General features: G+C 40.2%; 1 protein-coding gene and 3 non-coding genes across 5 annotated transcripts in view; 2 read left to right on the top strand and 2 right to left on the bottom strand.

Moving 5' to 3' along the window:
• Positions 1-1415: 1415 nt before the first annotated feature.
• On the bottom strand, positions 1416-1488 carry TRNAA-AGC (transfer RNA alanine (anticodon AGC)). Its single transcript has one exon. It is a non-coding gene; the product is annotated as a tRNA-Ala (tRNA).
• Positions 1489-1617: 129 nt separating this feature from the next.
• TRNAY-GUA (transfer RNA tyrosine (anticodon GUA)) lies at positions 1618-1702 on the bottom strand. The gene is given in 2 exon segments: positions 1618-1653; positions 1666-1702. It is a non-coding gene; the product is annotated as a tRNA-Tyr (tRNA).
• Positions 1703-2418: 716 nt separating this feature from the next.
• LOC143688686 (uncharacterized) overlaps positions 2419-14269 on the top strand; it is a 237425-nt gene continuing 225574 nt past the window's right edge. For both annotated transcript variants that reach the window (XM_077166900.1, XM_077166899.1), the window contains exon 1: positions 2419-2943. In XM_077166900.1, coding sequence (XP_077023015.1) covers positions 2703-2943 — 241 coding nt within the window. In that variant the 5' untranslated portion in view covers positions 2419-2702. The remainder of the gene's footprint in view (positions 2944-14269) is intronic.
• Positions 2548-2620, top strand: TRNAR-ACG (transfer RNA arginine (anticodon ACG)). The gene has a single exon. It is a non-coding gene; the product is annotated as a tRNA-Arg (tRNA).

Below are 14269 nucleotides of genomic sequence, written 5' to 3'. Positions count from 1 at the left end.
TTTTCTTATAAGAAGTCCATTTCCTACCTGGATTGATGACCCTGAGATGTTGCCTGACCCACCTCACCTGCTACAAGCAAGTATCCTCCACTTGCGTTTCTACTTTCCATTCTACTTGCTTTGACTATTGCCCATACCCTACTCTTTCGTTCACTCAGTTTCACTGCCAGCACCTCTCCTCCGCCAACTGGACACTCATTCCCAACCTGGAAATTGGGACCTGTCACCTGATAAAACGTTTCTTTTACCTACTTCATGAATTTGTTTTCACAAAAAATTATGATATATATTTTAAGTGTCACAATACATTCAATTAAGATTTTATTGCAAAGAATAAAATGAGATAGAAATGGAGACTTATAATAGAAAACAAAAGATAAACCAATAGACCATAGCAGGTTGTACACACTGGTAAAGAAAATTAAAATGTACAGGTTGCCTAGCATTCTAAAACGGACCTGGGGGAAAAGGATTGTCACTTATTTACCCTAACCCTCAAAAAAGGTAGTATTTCTGCCTTTTTCTGGAAGACTTGTGTCTTGTGTTGTGAGACCTGCAGTATAGCTTCACTAGCTTCATTGTGGTTGTATTCCAGGATATTAGTCTCTGAAGAATTTATTATCAGAAAAGCCTTTTTGTGTATTCTGCTCAATCTCTGAATCTTTCCGTGAGTGTTGTTTAGTTTTATTTTGTCTTTTTTTAATAGACTATATTACACTCAAAAGAACTTTTCTCCAAATCATTTCCCCTCTGCTGGTCTCTAGCTAATGCTCTACAGGAAAATGGCCTTAGAACCTTCCTTCAACAGCAAGTGGATGGGTCCAGGACCTTTCTCCATTTCCCCAGAGGTGCCCGTTCCTCCTCCTCAGCCATGACAGCCCTGCCCAGAGCTAGACTCTCCACTCAGCCGAAGTTCAAGGGTGCGTCCTTTTTCAAGTTTTCTATTTCTTTCTGTTTTCCATCTGTCGGTTTCCTTTAGCTATGCCTCAGACCGATCACCGTAACTGTGACCATCAAGCCACAAAGGGGTCGGAGCAGTTATAGGTTTAACAATTTGTGTGTGAAAGTTTCCCAACTTTTGAGGAAAGGGGGAAAAAGCTTTTAGAACTTCTCAAAATAACCGGGACTAAAATCGTAAAACCTGAAGAGTAAATACTAGTAGCACTCTTTATTTCCCGTCAGAGAAATTTTCAGAACCGTAGTTTTATGCCCGTTCGAAGCTCTTTGGTTTTCACTTCACGAATATTGAGAATGGAAAGAGAAACAAACTAAATACTAGTAGCACTCTTTATCTCCCGTCAGAGAAATTTTCAGAACCGTAATTTTATGCCCGTTCGAAGCTCTTTGGTTTTCACTTCACGAATATTGAGAATGGAAAGAGAAACAAACTACCGTTTGGGGGAACAAAGAAAAGCTGGAGGATGCGGGCATCGATCCCGCTACCTCTCGCATGCTAAGCGAGCGCTCTACCATTTGAGCTAATCCCCCGTCCCTGGGAGCAGCTTCTTATCTCTCCCCCTAGAGAGGGATGAGAGAATTTAAAATACGAAAAAAATTCGAGACGACGTTTGAGCTTCTCTCACAACTAAGGCAGCAAGACAAAAAAGTTTCCATCTCTCCTTCGAGCCGGAATCGAACCAGCGACCTAAGGATGTCAGCAGCGACCTACAGTCCTCCGCTCTACCAGCTGAGCTATCGAAGGGAGCTGTTAAGGTGGTGGGGACTTCTATTCATAACTTGAATGCAGTGTCGGAGTTTCCCGTAATTTTTATCACGTTTTCTTCCCGGTACCAGGTTCCGGAGGCACACGACCCCCGCCCTCGCGATAGCCAGAGAGGGCGCCGGCCGACCCGCCTGGGGCCCTGAGGGAACGCGCCGGCGGGCTCCAGGCCTGGCCCCGGGCTGCGGCGTGCAGGCGTTCACCCTATTCTGTGTGATTCAGGGTCTTAGACGCTTTAGAAACGAGCAGAAAGTCCCGGGCCAGGGCCGTAGATTCGGTTCCGCGTTGGAAACCCGCACAGGAACTCCCAAAAGATTTCAGTTGGAGGCCTCCAGAGGCCCAAGCCGGAGATAGCATGCAAGATCGTCTCCTTGTTTGCTCCGGGTCCAAAAACTACCCGTGTTTCTTTTGAGCCGGAGCGGAACCAGCGCCCTAAGGGTATCTTCTCTGTGGGTACGAAGCTATAATTCGCCGCGTTACCAGCTGAGCTATCGAAAAGGACAGGATATAAGTCTGGACACACCGAGAACCAGAATGAGCGCAACTATTAGGTTTACCTTTGGGATCAAACCGAGCACGCGTAATCCGAGGAGGGAGTAGTTGGGGTGAGGGGAAGGGCTCAGTTTACACGTGCACAAAAAGACACCCCACCCCTCCCCGCCCGCGCTACCGTGTCTGTCCTCGCGAAGGGCCCTTAACCCGGGTAGTGCGACCCCGACACCAATGCGTCCATGCACTTTGTCTTTAGCAGCTGGGCGGGTTGGTTGTTGGCTGAGGCGTGGCCTTAGACCGCCGTAATCCAATGGCGCCACCTGCTTTTCCACGAGGGGCCAGTGGCGCAATGGATAACGCGTCTGACTACGGATCAGAAGATTGTAGGTTCGACTCCTGCCTGGCTCGTGCTTTTGCCACTTTAGGTTTTTAATCAGGGCTTCTGTTCTCGCCTCAATTCTCCAAACCGGGAAGGTCAAGGGTAATTTAAATGTCTGCAATCTCCCTCCACACTCGGAGCTCGAGAAAGTCTCAGTGCACCTTTTCCTTTGCCGCCGCTGCACCGCAATATTTCTCAGTCCCGCCCTGTCGAACTTTCGAGGTGTTTCGAGAAGGCCCCGAAGCAGACAGGCCACCGTTGGCTGTGCAGATCTCTCCGCCTCGTGGCAGCGTTGGTGGACTGGCTCCAGGGTGGGCTGAAGGAGATTCGAAGGCGTCTTCGCGATTCGAAGGTAAGAAAGTCGGGTTAGGAAAACTCAAGGTGGAGCCTGCAATTCCTGCGGATAAAGCTGCTCAAAATTCCAGGACTACATTTTCTGAAGTTTGGTTCGTCAGGTCTTGTAAATTATTTTATGATTTTACACCAGAGAAACTTAAACCGCAACCCTCCATACCTACACCATGATTATGAGTAAACATTTTTTAAATTAATTTAAAAACTTTTTAATCTGGTTCCTGTTTTGCATTTAACGTTGACAAAAGTATTCATCCCTAGATAAACCTAAAATCCTGCTTCATCGGGCTGTTTCTGTGATCCCAGATTCCTAGAGGGTTAATCAGTTGTTAATGATCTGTTACCATTTTACTCCACTAAGCACTGCATAAAAACCATCTACTTAAAGGCTGGGTATCTGCCCTTCCGGATCTTTTTTGACTAAGAGGGTGTAATGTTGGTTTGAGCAAGCTGAGATTTCATTTTGAAGTCATTATCTTATTTGTGGAGGGGAGTTTACAGTTATTTCTTAAATATCTTCGAGTAAGATAGCAAGTCCCAAATGGAAAAGCTTTAATAAAATGCGAAGTTAGGGAAGAGGAAGGGTGAAGTAGTTTAAGCAGGAAAGCGGCTTCATTAAGGTTAAAAAGAAGCTAAAATTTGGAGGAAGGTCATGGACAAGCACAGACTATTTGAACAAAATGATGGTGCATGTGGGAACCCACGGGGCAGCTATTCCCTGAGCCTTTGTGAAACCAGAGCACGCAGCTGCTTGCATGACCTGGGTCCTACTGAAGGAGGAATGTGTGGATGGTCAATGTACGCGAGAAACCAGACCTCCCTTTGCGTAGGATGTTAATCTATACCCTACCTCCTTCCTGGAATCCTTGAAATATTATCATGTTTACTGTTATCTACAAAGTAGCCTGTAATTTTTAACCTACATCCACAAACTATAGTCAGTCTGACCCTCATGTCACAAGACCCCTGTGCTGTGCTTAAATCCTACTCAGTGGAATGTCTTTGTCTTAAGCCTCTGTAACTGGCCCTGTTGATTCCTGCCTAATTGCAGAGTGCTTTCACCTGGGCTCTCCATCAACCGCCTTCAGAGCAGCTTGGTTCCCTCAGTAGCTCCTTTCTTTTACTCCTTGAAGTAAATTCCTGTAATAAAGTTTATGTCTCAGTCATGCCTGGTGCTTTCTTCAGTCACTTGGTTGTAAAGCCTCTGCTGGCCAGGGCAGTATGCTTTTTTTTGTTTCCTATTGCATGGTTTGCCATTTTTGCAAATAGCAAGCTGATTTATGTTTAAATTTATATATTGTTTCTGAGAGTTAAGAAAATAGTATAGACATGGGAAGTTGGGGAGTTGTGGTGAACACTCCTTCACAGGTTTATAGACAGAGCTATGTTAATTAGGCTAAGAGGAAAGAGCCAGCCTCCATATATTTTAAGGGTGGCAAGCAAGGCTCTTGTCTGTAGAGTTCAAGCCATGGCCACATTGTTCTCTGGCAGGGAGCCTCCTGGCCTTGTGGCGGCCCCTTCCCCGACAGCCAACCCAACAGTCAGAAGAGGCAAAGACCTGCTTTAGTTTGGCCTCTTCTCCCTGCAAGTGGAAGAAATTCAAATGAGCAAGTGTAACAAGAGAAAATTTATTCTAAAGTACATGGGTGTTCCAGGGAAACAAATGTTGATAATGTGACTAGACCTCTGGGACCAAGACGCTTAAAGTTTTTTCAGCCTGTCTCAGTTCCTCTCTATGCTTCTCCAGTGCACAGTTAAAAACATAGTGCTGTCTTCCCACCCTAAAGGCTCCTAAGCTTTAATCTCTGTGTCCGTCTTATAGAGACTAATGTCTCTTTCAGAGACCTGATTGCAAAACTCTCCATTGTTCTGGTGTCAGTTATGAGTCCATCCGTGACTTCCAAACTGTGTCTGGGGTTTAGAGTTACATGCTTCCGTCATGGCAGGCTCACCTCTAGCTATGTGTCTGGACAGCAGAAGTACCCATCACAAATAATGGCATCCCCACCTCCCAGGAGCCTGTTGTAAAGAGAATAAAGATATACAAAAAGAAGTAAATCAATTGCAGCAGCTTAAATAGCGGTAGGTACAATCAGTAGATAAGAGATTTTAAGTGATTACTAGAAGGTGGGAAGCAAATGGGGTTGCATGGACAGATAACCTAGATTAGAGCAAACCACACAGCCTGGAACACACATTCTAGAAGCTAGCAGAGACAGAGCCATTCTCCCTATGGCGGCTCCCATGAGGGTTCCGGCACAGAGACTGCTGTTGCATTCACCTGCAGCTGTACTAGACAACCGCTTCAGCAGAATAGCTTTACCTGGGCAGAGCCCATGGTGTGGGTATAGAGCTGGAGAGAAAGGCTGAGTAAAGCCTAACAATTGATGTGAAGAAAAATGGAAGCCCCAACCCAGGAGTAAGATACGTTAAGAATTCTATTCTGGGGTGGAGATCTTACTTGAATTGTCAGTTTGGGAGATCTCAGCCCTGCATGGCTGCTTCCTACCCTTGTACCATAAATGAACAATCTTCTTGTCCCCAGAACCAATCCATTTATATAGAGGTGAGTCACGCTAGTCCTTTCATGAATATGAACAACCAAATGTCTTACCAGGCATTCAAGAGAAAACAACAACTCAAGAAAGAAAGCACAAGATGAAAAACAAAACAGTTGTCCAAAGAGGAAACAGGTAAAGTAAGGAATGGAACAGACCTATTTTTAAAAATGCTAATATTCTCAGGGACATCCAAGAGGATACTGTACCAATTAAAAACCAGAACAAGATTATATTAAAAGGCAGAACTAGAGAATAATAGATTTCCTGATAACTAAAAACGTGATTGCTAATGTGAAGAATAACAAATTATCTTTAACAAATAACGCTAAAGATAAAATTTGGTGATGTGGAAAATAGCAGCGCACAGGATGCAAAATATATTAAAGTGAAAGTATGGAGAATAGACCCAGAAGGCCCAACAGCTATCTAATAAGCATTCCAGAAAAAGAAAGCAGAAGCAATAGACGAGAAGGAATAATCAAACAATGAAAAAAGACATTAGCCATCACATTGAAAGGACCTTGCAGTCCCAATTTCGATGAATGAAAAGCAGCATACCTGGACACAGCACTGGGACTAAAGATGAAACCTTCAAAACTTTCAGAGATGGGAGCAAAACAAAAGAAGCTATAAAGAAATGAGAATTGTATTACCAGGCTTCTCATCAGCAAAACTGGATTCTAGAGAATAATAGAGTAAGGCCCACCAAGTCCTTGCGGTTAATGGGAGGGGAATTGGGGAGGGAAAGCCATCTGACAGTGACGCAGATTTGACAGTTTCTGCCAGCCCCCTTTATAGCTCCAGAGCAAAAATTTCCTTAGTTGGGCAAAAATGACTTGGTCCTTGTACGTCTGCCTTGCTCCATCTTTTGCCAGAGGTGGCTCTAAGAATATAATCTTGATTGGGAAGTTAAGGTGAACCCTGAAGGAGCTAGCCATCTTGCATGCATAGAATGGAAAGTAAAAATGGTACAGGTGGGTGGTATGATGGTGGCTTAGTGGTAGAATTCTTACCTGCCATGCTGGAGACCCGGGATTGATTCTCGGCGCTTGCCCATGTTAAAAAAAAATGGCGCTGGTGAGAAAGAAGACTTTTGCTTTCCCTTGTACATTCTTTGGTATAGTTTGTGTTTTTGTTTATTTTATATAACATGTATAGGACAAACAGTCCCATAGTTGTCATCTAACATAGACAGCATCTAATAAAAATCACTTACAAATGAAGAAACTGAGGCACTAAGATGTGAAGAGACTTGCCCAACATAACAGAGTTGACCAGTAACAGAACAAGGCCTCACATCTGAGCCAAAAGCAGGACCCTTTCCCTGGCACTGCCTGATTTTCCTGTTCCCAGTCTCACTTGGGTTGAAGAGGCCGAACTGCGGAATGGCACTCTGAGAGGAATGATGTTGAAAGGTAGCTTCTGACATCAGTCAAGATCAGACAGCAATCAGGAAATTCTAGGACTATGAACGAGTGTTCTATTTATATTAAAGGGAACTTTTTTATCCTTCTAAAACCCAAAGGGCAAATCTCCAAAATTGGTTAATAGTGGTTCTCCTAGGAGCTTATGTCAAGACACCGTGTGACATGAAGGAAGAAAAGCCATTATTCAACCTGAAAAATAATCTCTTATACTTACTCTTGTTAAAGGCCTTTTGAGACTTTCCTTTCCAAAGAAAACCATTCTACAGAGCAGGAAACGCTACTCAGAAAGATTAAATGATTTGTTCGAAATGACCTAGATGTGAGGAGCAGGTCTGATTACAAGTTAACAGACGTATCCGTGGCATTCTCTGTATATGTGCTCTCTTTTCCAGGAAGAATATTTATGAAAAATCACAAAAATAATGTTTCCAAGGGAACCGTTCTCAAGAACTTCAGGGGAAATATTTGGCAAAACTAGATCCTGAATTATAAGCCATATTACTACATCAGCAGATTTTAGTGGCACCAACTCCCTCCTGTCCCTTTAAAGAGATTAACGGGAGCCTTTTGTGCTATAAAGAGCTGGTAAAACTGATTCATCCAATTCCCAGGGCTCCATAGCCTCTACAAGCTCACTTGAAGTGTTTTAAACATAGGGAAAGTGGGACCATCATCTTGTTCATACTGCTTTATTCTCAATGATATGAATAGAAGAAAAAGAAAAAGATGTATCAGGGAGATTTTCTTCAAAAGTTCTATTTATTCCTTTAACAAACATTTATGTAGTCCCTGCTATGTGCTAAGCAATGTTTAATGCTGCAGATAAAGCAGCAAGCAAAACATGGAGCTCCTATTCTTAAGAACAAACAATAAATAGCATATATAATATAGCTTGAGAGTGAGTGCCAAAGAGAAAAATGAGCACATGTCCCAGAGAATGAGGGTATACATGTTTCTAACAGTGGCAAATGACATAGGTGACCAGAAGCTAATTAAATTGCTAGTGTTTTACACATACTTCCTTTTTTTTAACATTTTTATTGTGAAATATACATATATATGTGTGTGTGTGTGATATATTTCAGCATACATTTTAATGTGTAGTTTTAGAACAAATTTCAAAGTATGGTATGGGTCACAATTCTACCATTTGAGGTGTTCCCTTCTAGCTGTTCTAAGACACTGGAGACTAAAAAGAAATATCGATGTAATGATTCAGTAGTCATACTCATTTGTTGAATCCTGTCTTCTCTGATACAACTCCCCCTTCTCCTTTGATCCTTCTCCCAATCTTTAGGGATATTTGGGCAATGGCCATTCTAAAATGCTCCATATTGAATAGAGGATACAAACATTCTTTATTTTAAATGAAAGGAGGTATTAAAGTTCCTTTAGAAAAAGTTAAAGTTTACAAAGTTCTACTTCCTTTGTACTGTAGAGAAATAATAAAAGATTGCTAATTTAATAGTCTGACATAATTAACAGTATATTTTTACTAAAAGAAATGTCAGCATTCCTTTTTTTTAATGGCGAAATTGGGTATAATTTTACTTTTATTATGAATAGATAACATTTAAAGTTAAAAATTATGTAACTCATTGTATAAGTGGTATTGAAATACCTTATTTTTATATATAATAGCAAATCTTCTCATCTCAATTCTATAGAATCAGAATAATGAAACAAGATATGTTAATTTGGTTTTATGTACTGTAATGTTCACTTTAAGTGGGGGAGGAGCAAATTACTATATACTGAATGTAAACACTATTTTGATATTAAATAGGCATTTTGTATCCTGACTTTAAAGAATTCAGATATTTCTTAGGGTGCCAGAGTGGTGTAGTAGTAAAGCAGACAGACTAAAGCCAAACTACCTGAGTTCAAATGCTGATTCTCCTATTATTAGAGGCATGGGTTAATTAAACACTCTCTGCGTCTCAATTTTCCCATCTTTGAAATGAGAAATAATAATAATGACTATCTTGTATGGTTGCTGTAAGGATTTAAAAATTAACCTGTAATAAGCACTTAGAAAAGTGTCTGGCACATAATAAGCACCATATGTATGTTTGATATTAGAAAATATACTTTTCTTAGCATTATATAAATATCCTAGGATATTATGGAGGAACTTTATTGACAAGATTTTTAAAACCACAATTGTTTAATGATATCAGCTACTCTAGAATATATATTTAAAAATTTTTAGAACCCAGTTTTCATTTATTTGCGTGTTGCTGCTGTAGATTAGTCAAACGAGAAAATGGCAAAGACATAGCTACAGCCCAGAGACTTCCCAAGTAAGGCTTCCCAAAGTTGCAGAGGGTCAAGGGGTAGGTGGCCAGGAGACAGAAGTCATGATAACTTAAGTGATCTGGTTTGCTAGCTGCTGGAATGCAATATACCAGAAACAGAATGGCTTTTAAAATGGGGAATTTTAATAAGTTGCTAGTTTACAGTTCTAAGGCCAAGAAAATGTCCCAATTAAAACAAGTCTATAGGAATGTCCAATCTAAAGCATCCATAACAATAGACCTTGATTCAAGAAAGCTGATGAAGTTTAGAGTTTCTCTCTCTGGAAAGGCACGTGAAGAACACAGTCAGGGTTTCTCTCCCATCTGAAAAGGCGCATGGAGAACTCGGTGTCATCTCTAGCTTTCTCTCCTGGCTTCCTGTTTCATAACGCTCCCTGGGAGGCATTTTCCTTCTTCATCTTCAAGGTCACTGGCTGGTGGACTTTCTGCTTCTCGTGGCTGTCATTCTGCCGCATTCTTAAAATACTTCTTCTTTTATAGAATTCCAGTAAACTAATTAAGACCCACCTGGAATGGGTGGAGACAATCTCCACCTAATCCAGTCTAACACCCACTCTTGAGTGAGTCACATCTCCATGGAGATAATCTAATTAAAGTTTTCAACATACAGTACTCAGTAGGGATTAGAAGAAGTGGCTGCCTTTTCAAAATGGGATTAGGATTAAAACATGGCTTTTCTAGGGTACATACATCCTTTCAAACCAACACATTAAGTAATGGAGATTCTTTGAGAAATCTCCAAGATTCAGTTTTTAAGAAACCTGCAAAATTGAAGAGTTGAAGAGAAAGGGCAGGGAGTAGGGATGTTTGGGAGCGCTCATTTTCAATAAGGGGAAATATATATAGAAATATAAGATCATTCACTTTTTCAAGGGAAGTCAATATAGTCCAGTAATGCCGTGGACTCAAGGGCTAGCCTGTTTACTCCTTACTAGCTGGGTAATCTTTACAAAGTTACTTGTCCTCTTTGTGTTTCAGTATTTTAGTCTGGAAAAGGGAAAATAATGCTGAGAAATGGTATTGTCTCATAGGTTGTTGTGAGGATAAAATGAGCAAATATAAAGCACGTAGGACAATGTCTGGTACTAACCACTAATGACTATTGGTAATTATTGTTCGTTCACAGACTTTTAAATATATTTATATTTCTTTTTTGAAGACAAATGCTTCTGTGTTCCTAGAAGTCAATACTCCCCACTTCTTCTCAAATGATTTATTTTATGGAGTGGGATGTGGTGGGAAGAGGTAAGAATGAGCTAAGAAATGCAGAAAGTAGACAGAGAAATAAATTGTATTTAGTTTCTATAAAAACTTCACCCACTTACTGAGAATACCATGTATATATCAGGTTTTGGTAACTAAAATTTAATTTCCTAGTATGCTATACATTGATTTTCTTTAACTTTTTTATTGTATAATATAACATATACAAAGCAAAGAAAGAAAAAAACCAATAGTTTTCAAAGCACTCTTCAAAAAGTAGTTACAGGACAGATCCCAGAATTTGCCATGGGCTACCATACCATCCTCAGATTTTTCCTTCTAGCTGCTCCAGAATATAGGAGCTATATTCTGCTTTTTTTTTCTTTTTGTGACAAATAGCATGTATACAAAAAAGCAATACATTTCAAAGCACAGCACAACGATTAGTTGTAGACCAGATTTTGGAGTTTGATATGGGTTACAATTCCACAATTTTAGGTTTTTACTTCTAGCTGCTCTAAGATACTGGAGACTAAAAGAAATATCAGTTTAGCGATTCAGCAGTCATATTCATTTGTTAAACCTTACCTTCTTTGGTGACTCCACCATTACCTTTGGTTTTTCTATCCCACTCTTTAGGGGTATTTGGCTATGGTCATTCTACCTTTTTCATGTTGCAAGGGGCTATCAGTAATATGGGGTAGGGAGATGAAAGTAGCTGATGTTCTGGAGAGGCTGGCCTCTCTAGGTTTCAGGACTTACCTGGTCCAGGTCCTATCTAGAGGTTGTAGGTTTCTGGAAAGTTATCCTAGTGCATGGAACCTTTGTAGAATCTTATATGTTGCCCTAGGTGTTCTTTAGGACTGGCTGGGAAGGTTTTGGTTGGGTACATTGATTTTTAAAACTAAATTTCACACTGAGAACTATAAAACTTTTTAATGAAGACATCTTATATAAAACTGTTAGGCATCTAAGTTAATCGGCATAGTCTTGATTTCTTTCATTGCTTTATGACTTTCATTTCTTTTTAAACCTAAATTAGTAAGAAAATACTGCTTTCTACAATTGTAATAATCCTAGAAAATGTCAGTTTAATAACTAATATATGCCTATCTATAATTTTTATTACAATTTTATTAAGATGTAGTCACATACCATATAATCATCTAAAGTATACAATCAGTGGTTCACAGTAGCATCATTTAGCATCACAGTTGATTTTTGAACATTTTCATTACTCCAAAAACAATAAAATAAAAGTAAAAAAAACACCAAAAACCCAAAACATCCCATAGCCCATGCACACCCCTATTATTTTTTATTTTTTGTCTTTAATTTCTTACCCATCTGTCCATATACTGAATAAAGGGAGTACTTACAGTACACTTTAAATGCTATATAGTTACCCAATCATCTTCAACAATCAAGGCTATTTGCTACTGGGTCACAATTTCAGGCATTTCTCTCTAGGTACTACAATTCACCAAAAACTGAAAAGGGATATCTATATAATACATAAGAATAACCTCCAGAATGACCTCTCAACTCTATTTGAAATCTCTCAGCTACCAAAACTTTATTTTGTTTCATTTCTGTTCCCCCTTTTGGTCGAGAAGTCCTTCTCAGTCCCACAATGCCAGGGCCAGACTCATCCCCAGGAGTTAGGTCCCACGTTGCCAGAGAGATTTACAGCCCTGGAAGTCATGTCCCATGTACCGGAGAAGACAGTGAGTTTACCTGCAGAGCTGTCTTAGATAGAGAGGCCACATCTAAGCAACAAAAGAGGTTCGCTGGAGGTGGCTCTTAGGTATAATCGTAGGCTTAGCTTCTCTTTTGCAGTTACAAGTTTCATTAGGGCAAGCCCCAAGATCGAGGGCCTGGCCCATTAACTTGGCAGTCCCTAATGCTTGGGAGACTATCAGATCTTCCCCAGGCGGGGAAGTTTAATATTTGCATCTTTTCCCCCAGTCTTTCCAGGAGACTTTACAAATATTTTTAAATATTTTGCCCAGATTACTCTGGGATGTATCAGGGCATTACATGATATCCAGTGCTCTCGAATTCAATTCTCAGAGTTTGCACATTATAGGTAGTCTACATTAAAGAGGTATTATACTGTCTATCTTTTTGTTTCTGACTTATTTCACTCAACATAATACCTCAAGGTTCATCCACATTGTTGCAGGTGTCATGATGTTATTCTGATATATGCTGTTTTATTGTTTTCTCTTTTTACTCTTACTGGTAGTCTTCATTTCTACACTCTATACCAGATCTCTCTCACTCTCCTGTCTTTTCCTATCGGCCTGGGGTGCTCCCATTAGTATTTCTTGTAGAGCAGGTCTCTTGGTTACAGACTGTCTCAGTGTCTGTCTGTCTGAAAATAGTTTAAACTCTTACTCATTTTTTTTTTACATGAATCAAACCCAGGTCTCCAGAATGGCAGGCGAGAACTCTGCCACTGAGCCACTGTTGCCCACCCTCTTACTCTTTTTTTTCACTCTTACTCATTCTTGAAGGGCAGTTTTACCAAAAATAAAATTCTTGGTTGACAGTTTTTCTCTTTTAGTATCTGAAATATATCATCCCACTGCCTTTTCACTTCTATGATTTCTGCTGAGAAACCTGTACACAGTCTTATCAATCTTCCCTTGTATGTAATGAGTAACTTTTTGTTTCCTTTTGAAATTCTCTCTTTATCTTTGACATTGACAATCTGTTTACTAAGTGTCTTGGAATAGGTCTCTTTGGATCTGTTCTGTTTGGGGTATGCTGTACTTCTTGAATCTGTAATTTTATTTCTTTCATAAGAAATGGGAAATTTTCAGTGATTATTTCCTCAATTATTCTTTCTACCCCTTTTCCCTTCTCTTCTCCTTCTCAGACACTCATAAATGTATGTTTGTATGCTTCATGTTGTCATTCAGTTCCCTGAGAACCTCCTGTATAGTTTTCCATTCTTTTCCCTATCTATTCTTTTGTGTGTAGGGTTTCAAATATCCTGTCGTCTAGTTCATGAACCCTTTCTTCTGCTTCTTTAAATCTGCTGTTGCAAGTCTCTGTTGTGTTTTTCCTCTCTTGTGCCTTTCATCCCCATAAGTTCTGCCATTTGTTTCTTCAAGCTTTTAAGTTCTTCTTTGTGGTTGCCCACTGTCTTCTTAATAGGCTTCATCTCTTTTCTTATATCTGCCCTCAATTTGATTTGATTTTTGAATTGATCTAGCATGCTTATTTGAACATACTTAGTGGGTTGCTTCAACTCTTGTATCTCATTCAAAATGTTAATTTGTTCCTTTAACTGGGCCATATCTTTGTTTTTCCTAGTATGACTCATAATTTTTTGCTGATGTCTAGGCATCTTATTTCCTTGATTAGTTTATTCTGGATGTTGTTTTCCTTCTTTTATGTAGGGTTTTCTTGTGGTTGGCTTTGTTCTCTATCTGTTCTTTGGCATTCAGTTCAACTTATTCTAGACTCCTAGCATAGCTTCTGTTTAACTGATTAAGACATTTCACCTCTTGTTTTTCAGGTTCTTGCCCTGCCTATATGGAGGTTTTTTTTTTTTGAGAAGGGTCTCCCCAGATTTGATCAACCACCATCAGATTTTCCAAGACAGGGCAGCCCCAGGTCTCAGGAGGAGGGTGTAATCAGTATCAATTTTCCCTGAGGATGAGAACCCAGCAGGTTGTTTGACTTCCCTGTGGAGCCTGTAGACTCCATGCTTTTCTTGTTCTTCCTAGCAGGTGGTGATTGTCTGCCCACAGGTTCCCACTGGCATAAAATGGTTTGGAGCCTTTAATTCTCAGCTTGTCAGG

The sequence above is a fragment of the Tamandua tetradactyla genome, chromosome 6 (assembly GCF_023851605.1).
Source record: "Tamandua tetradactyla isolate mTamTet1 chromosome 6, mTamTet1.pri, whole genome shotgun sequence".
In the NCBI taxonomy this organism is placed as follows: Eukaryota; Metazoa; Chordata; class Mammalia; order Pilosa; family Myrmecophagidae; genus Tamandua; species Tamandua tetradactyla.
The sequence above is the reverse complement of the archived record's forward strand: the minus strand, read 5'-3'. Positions and strand labels throughout refer to the sequence as shown.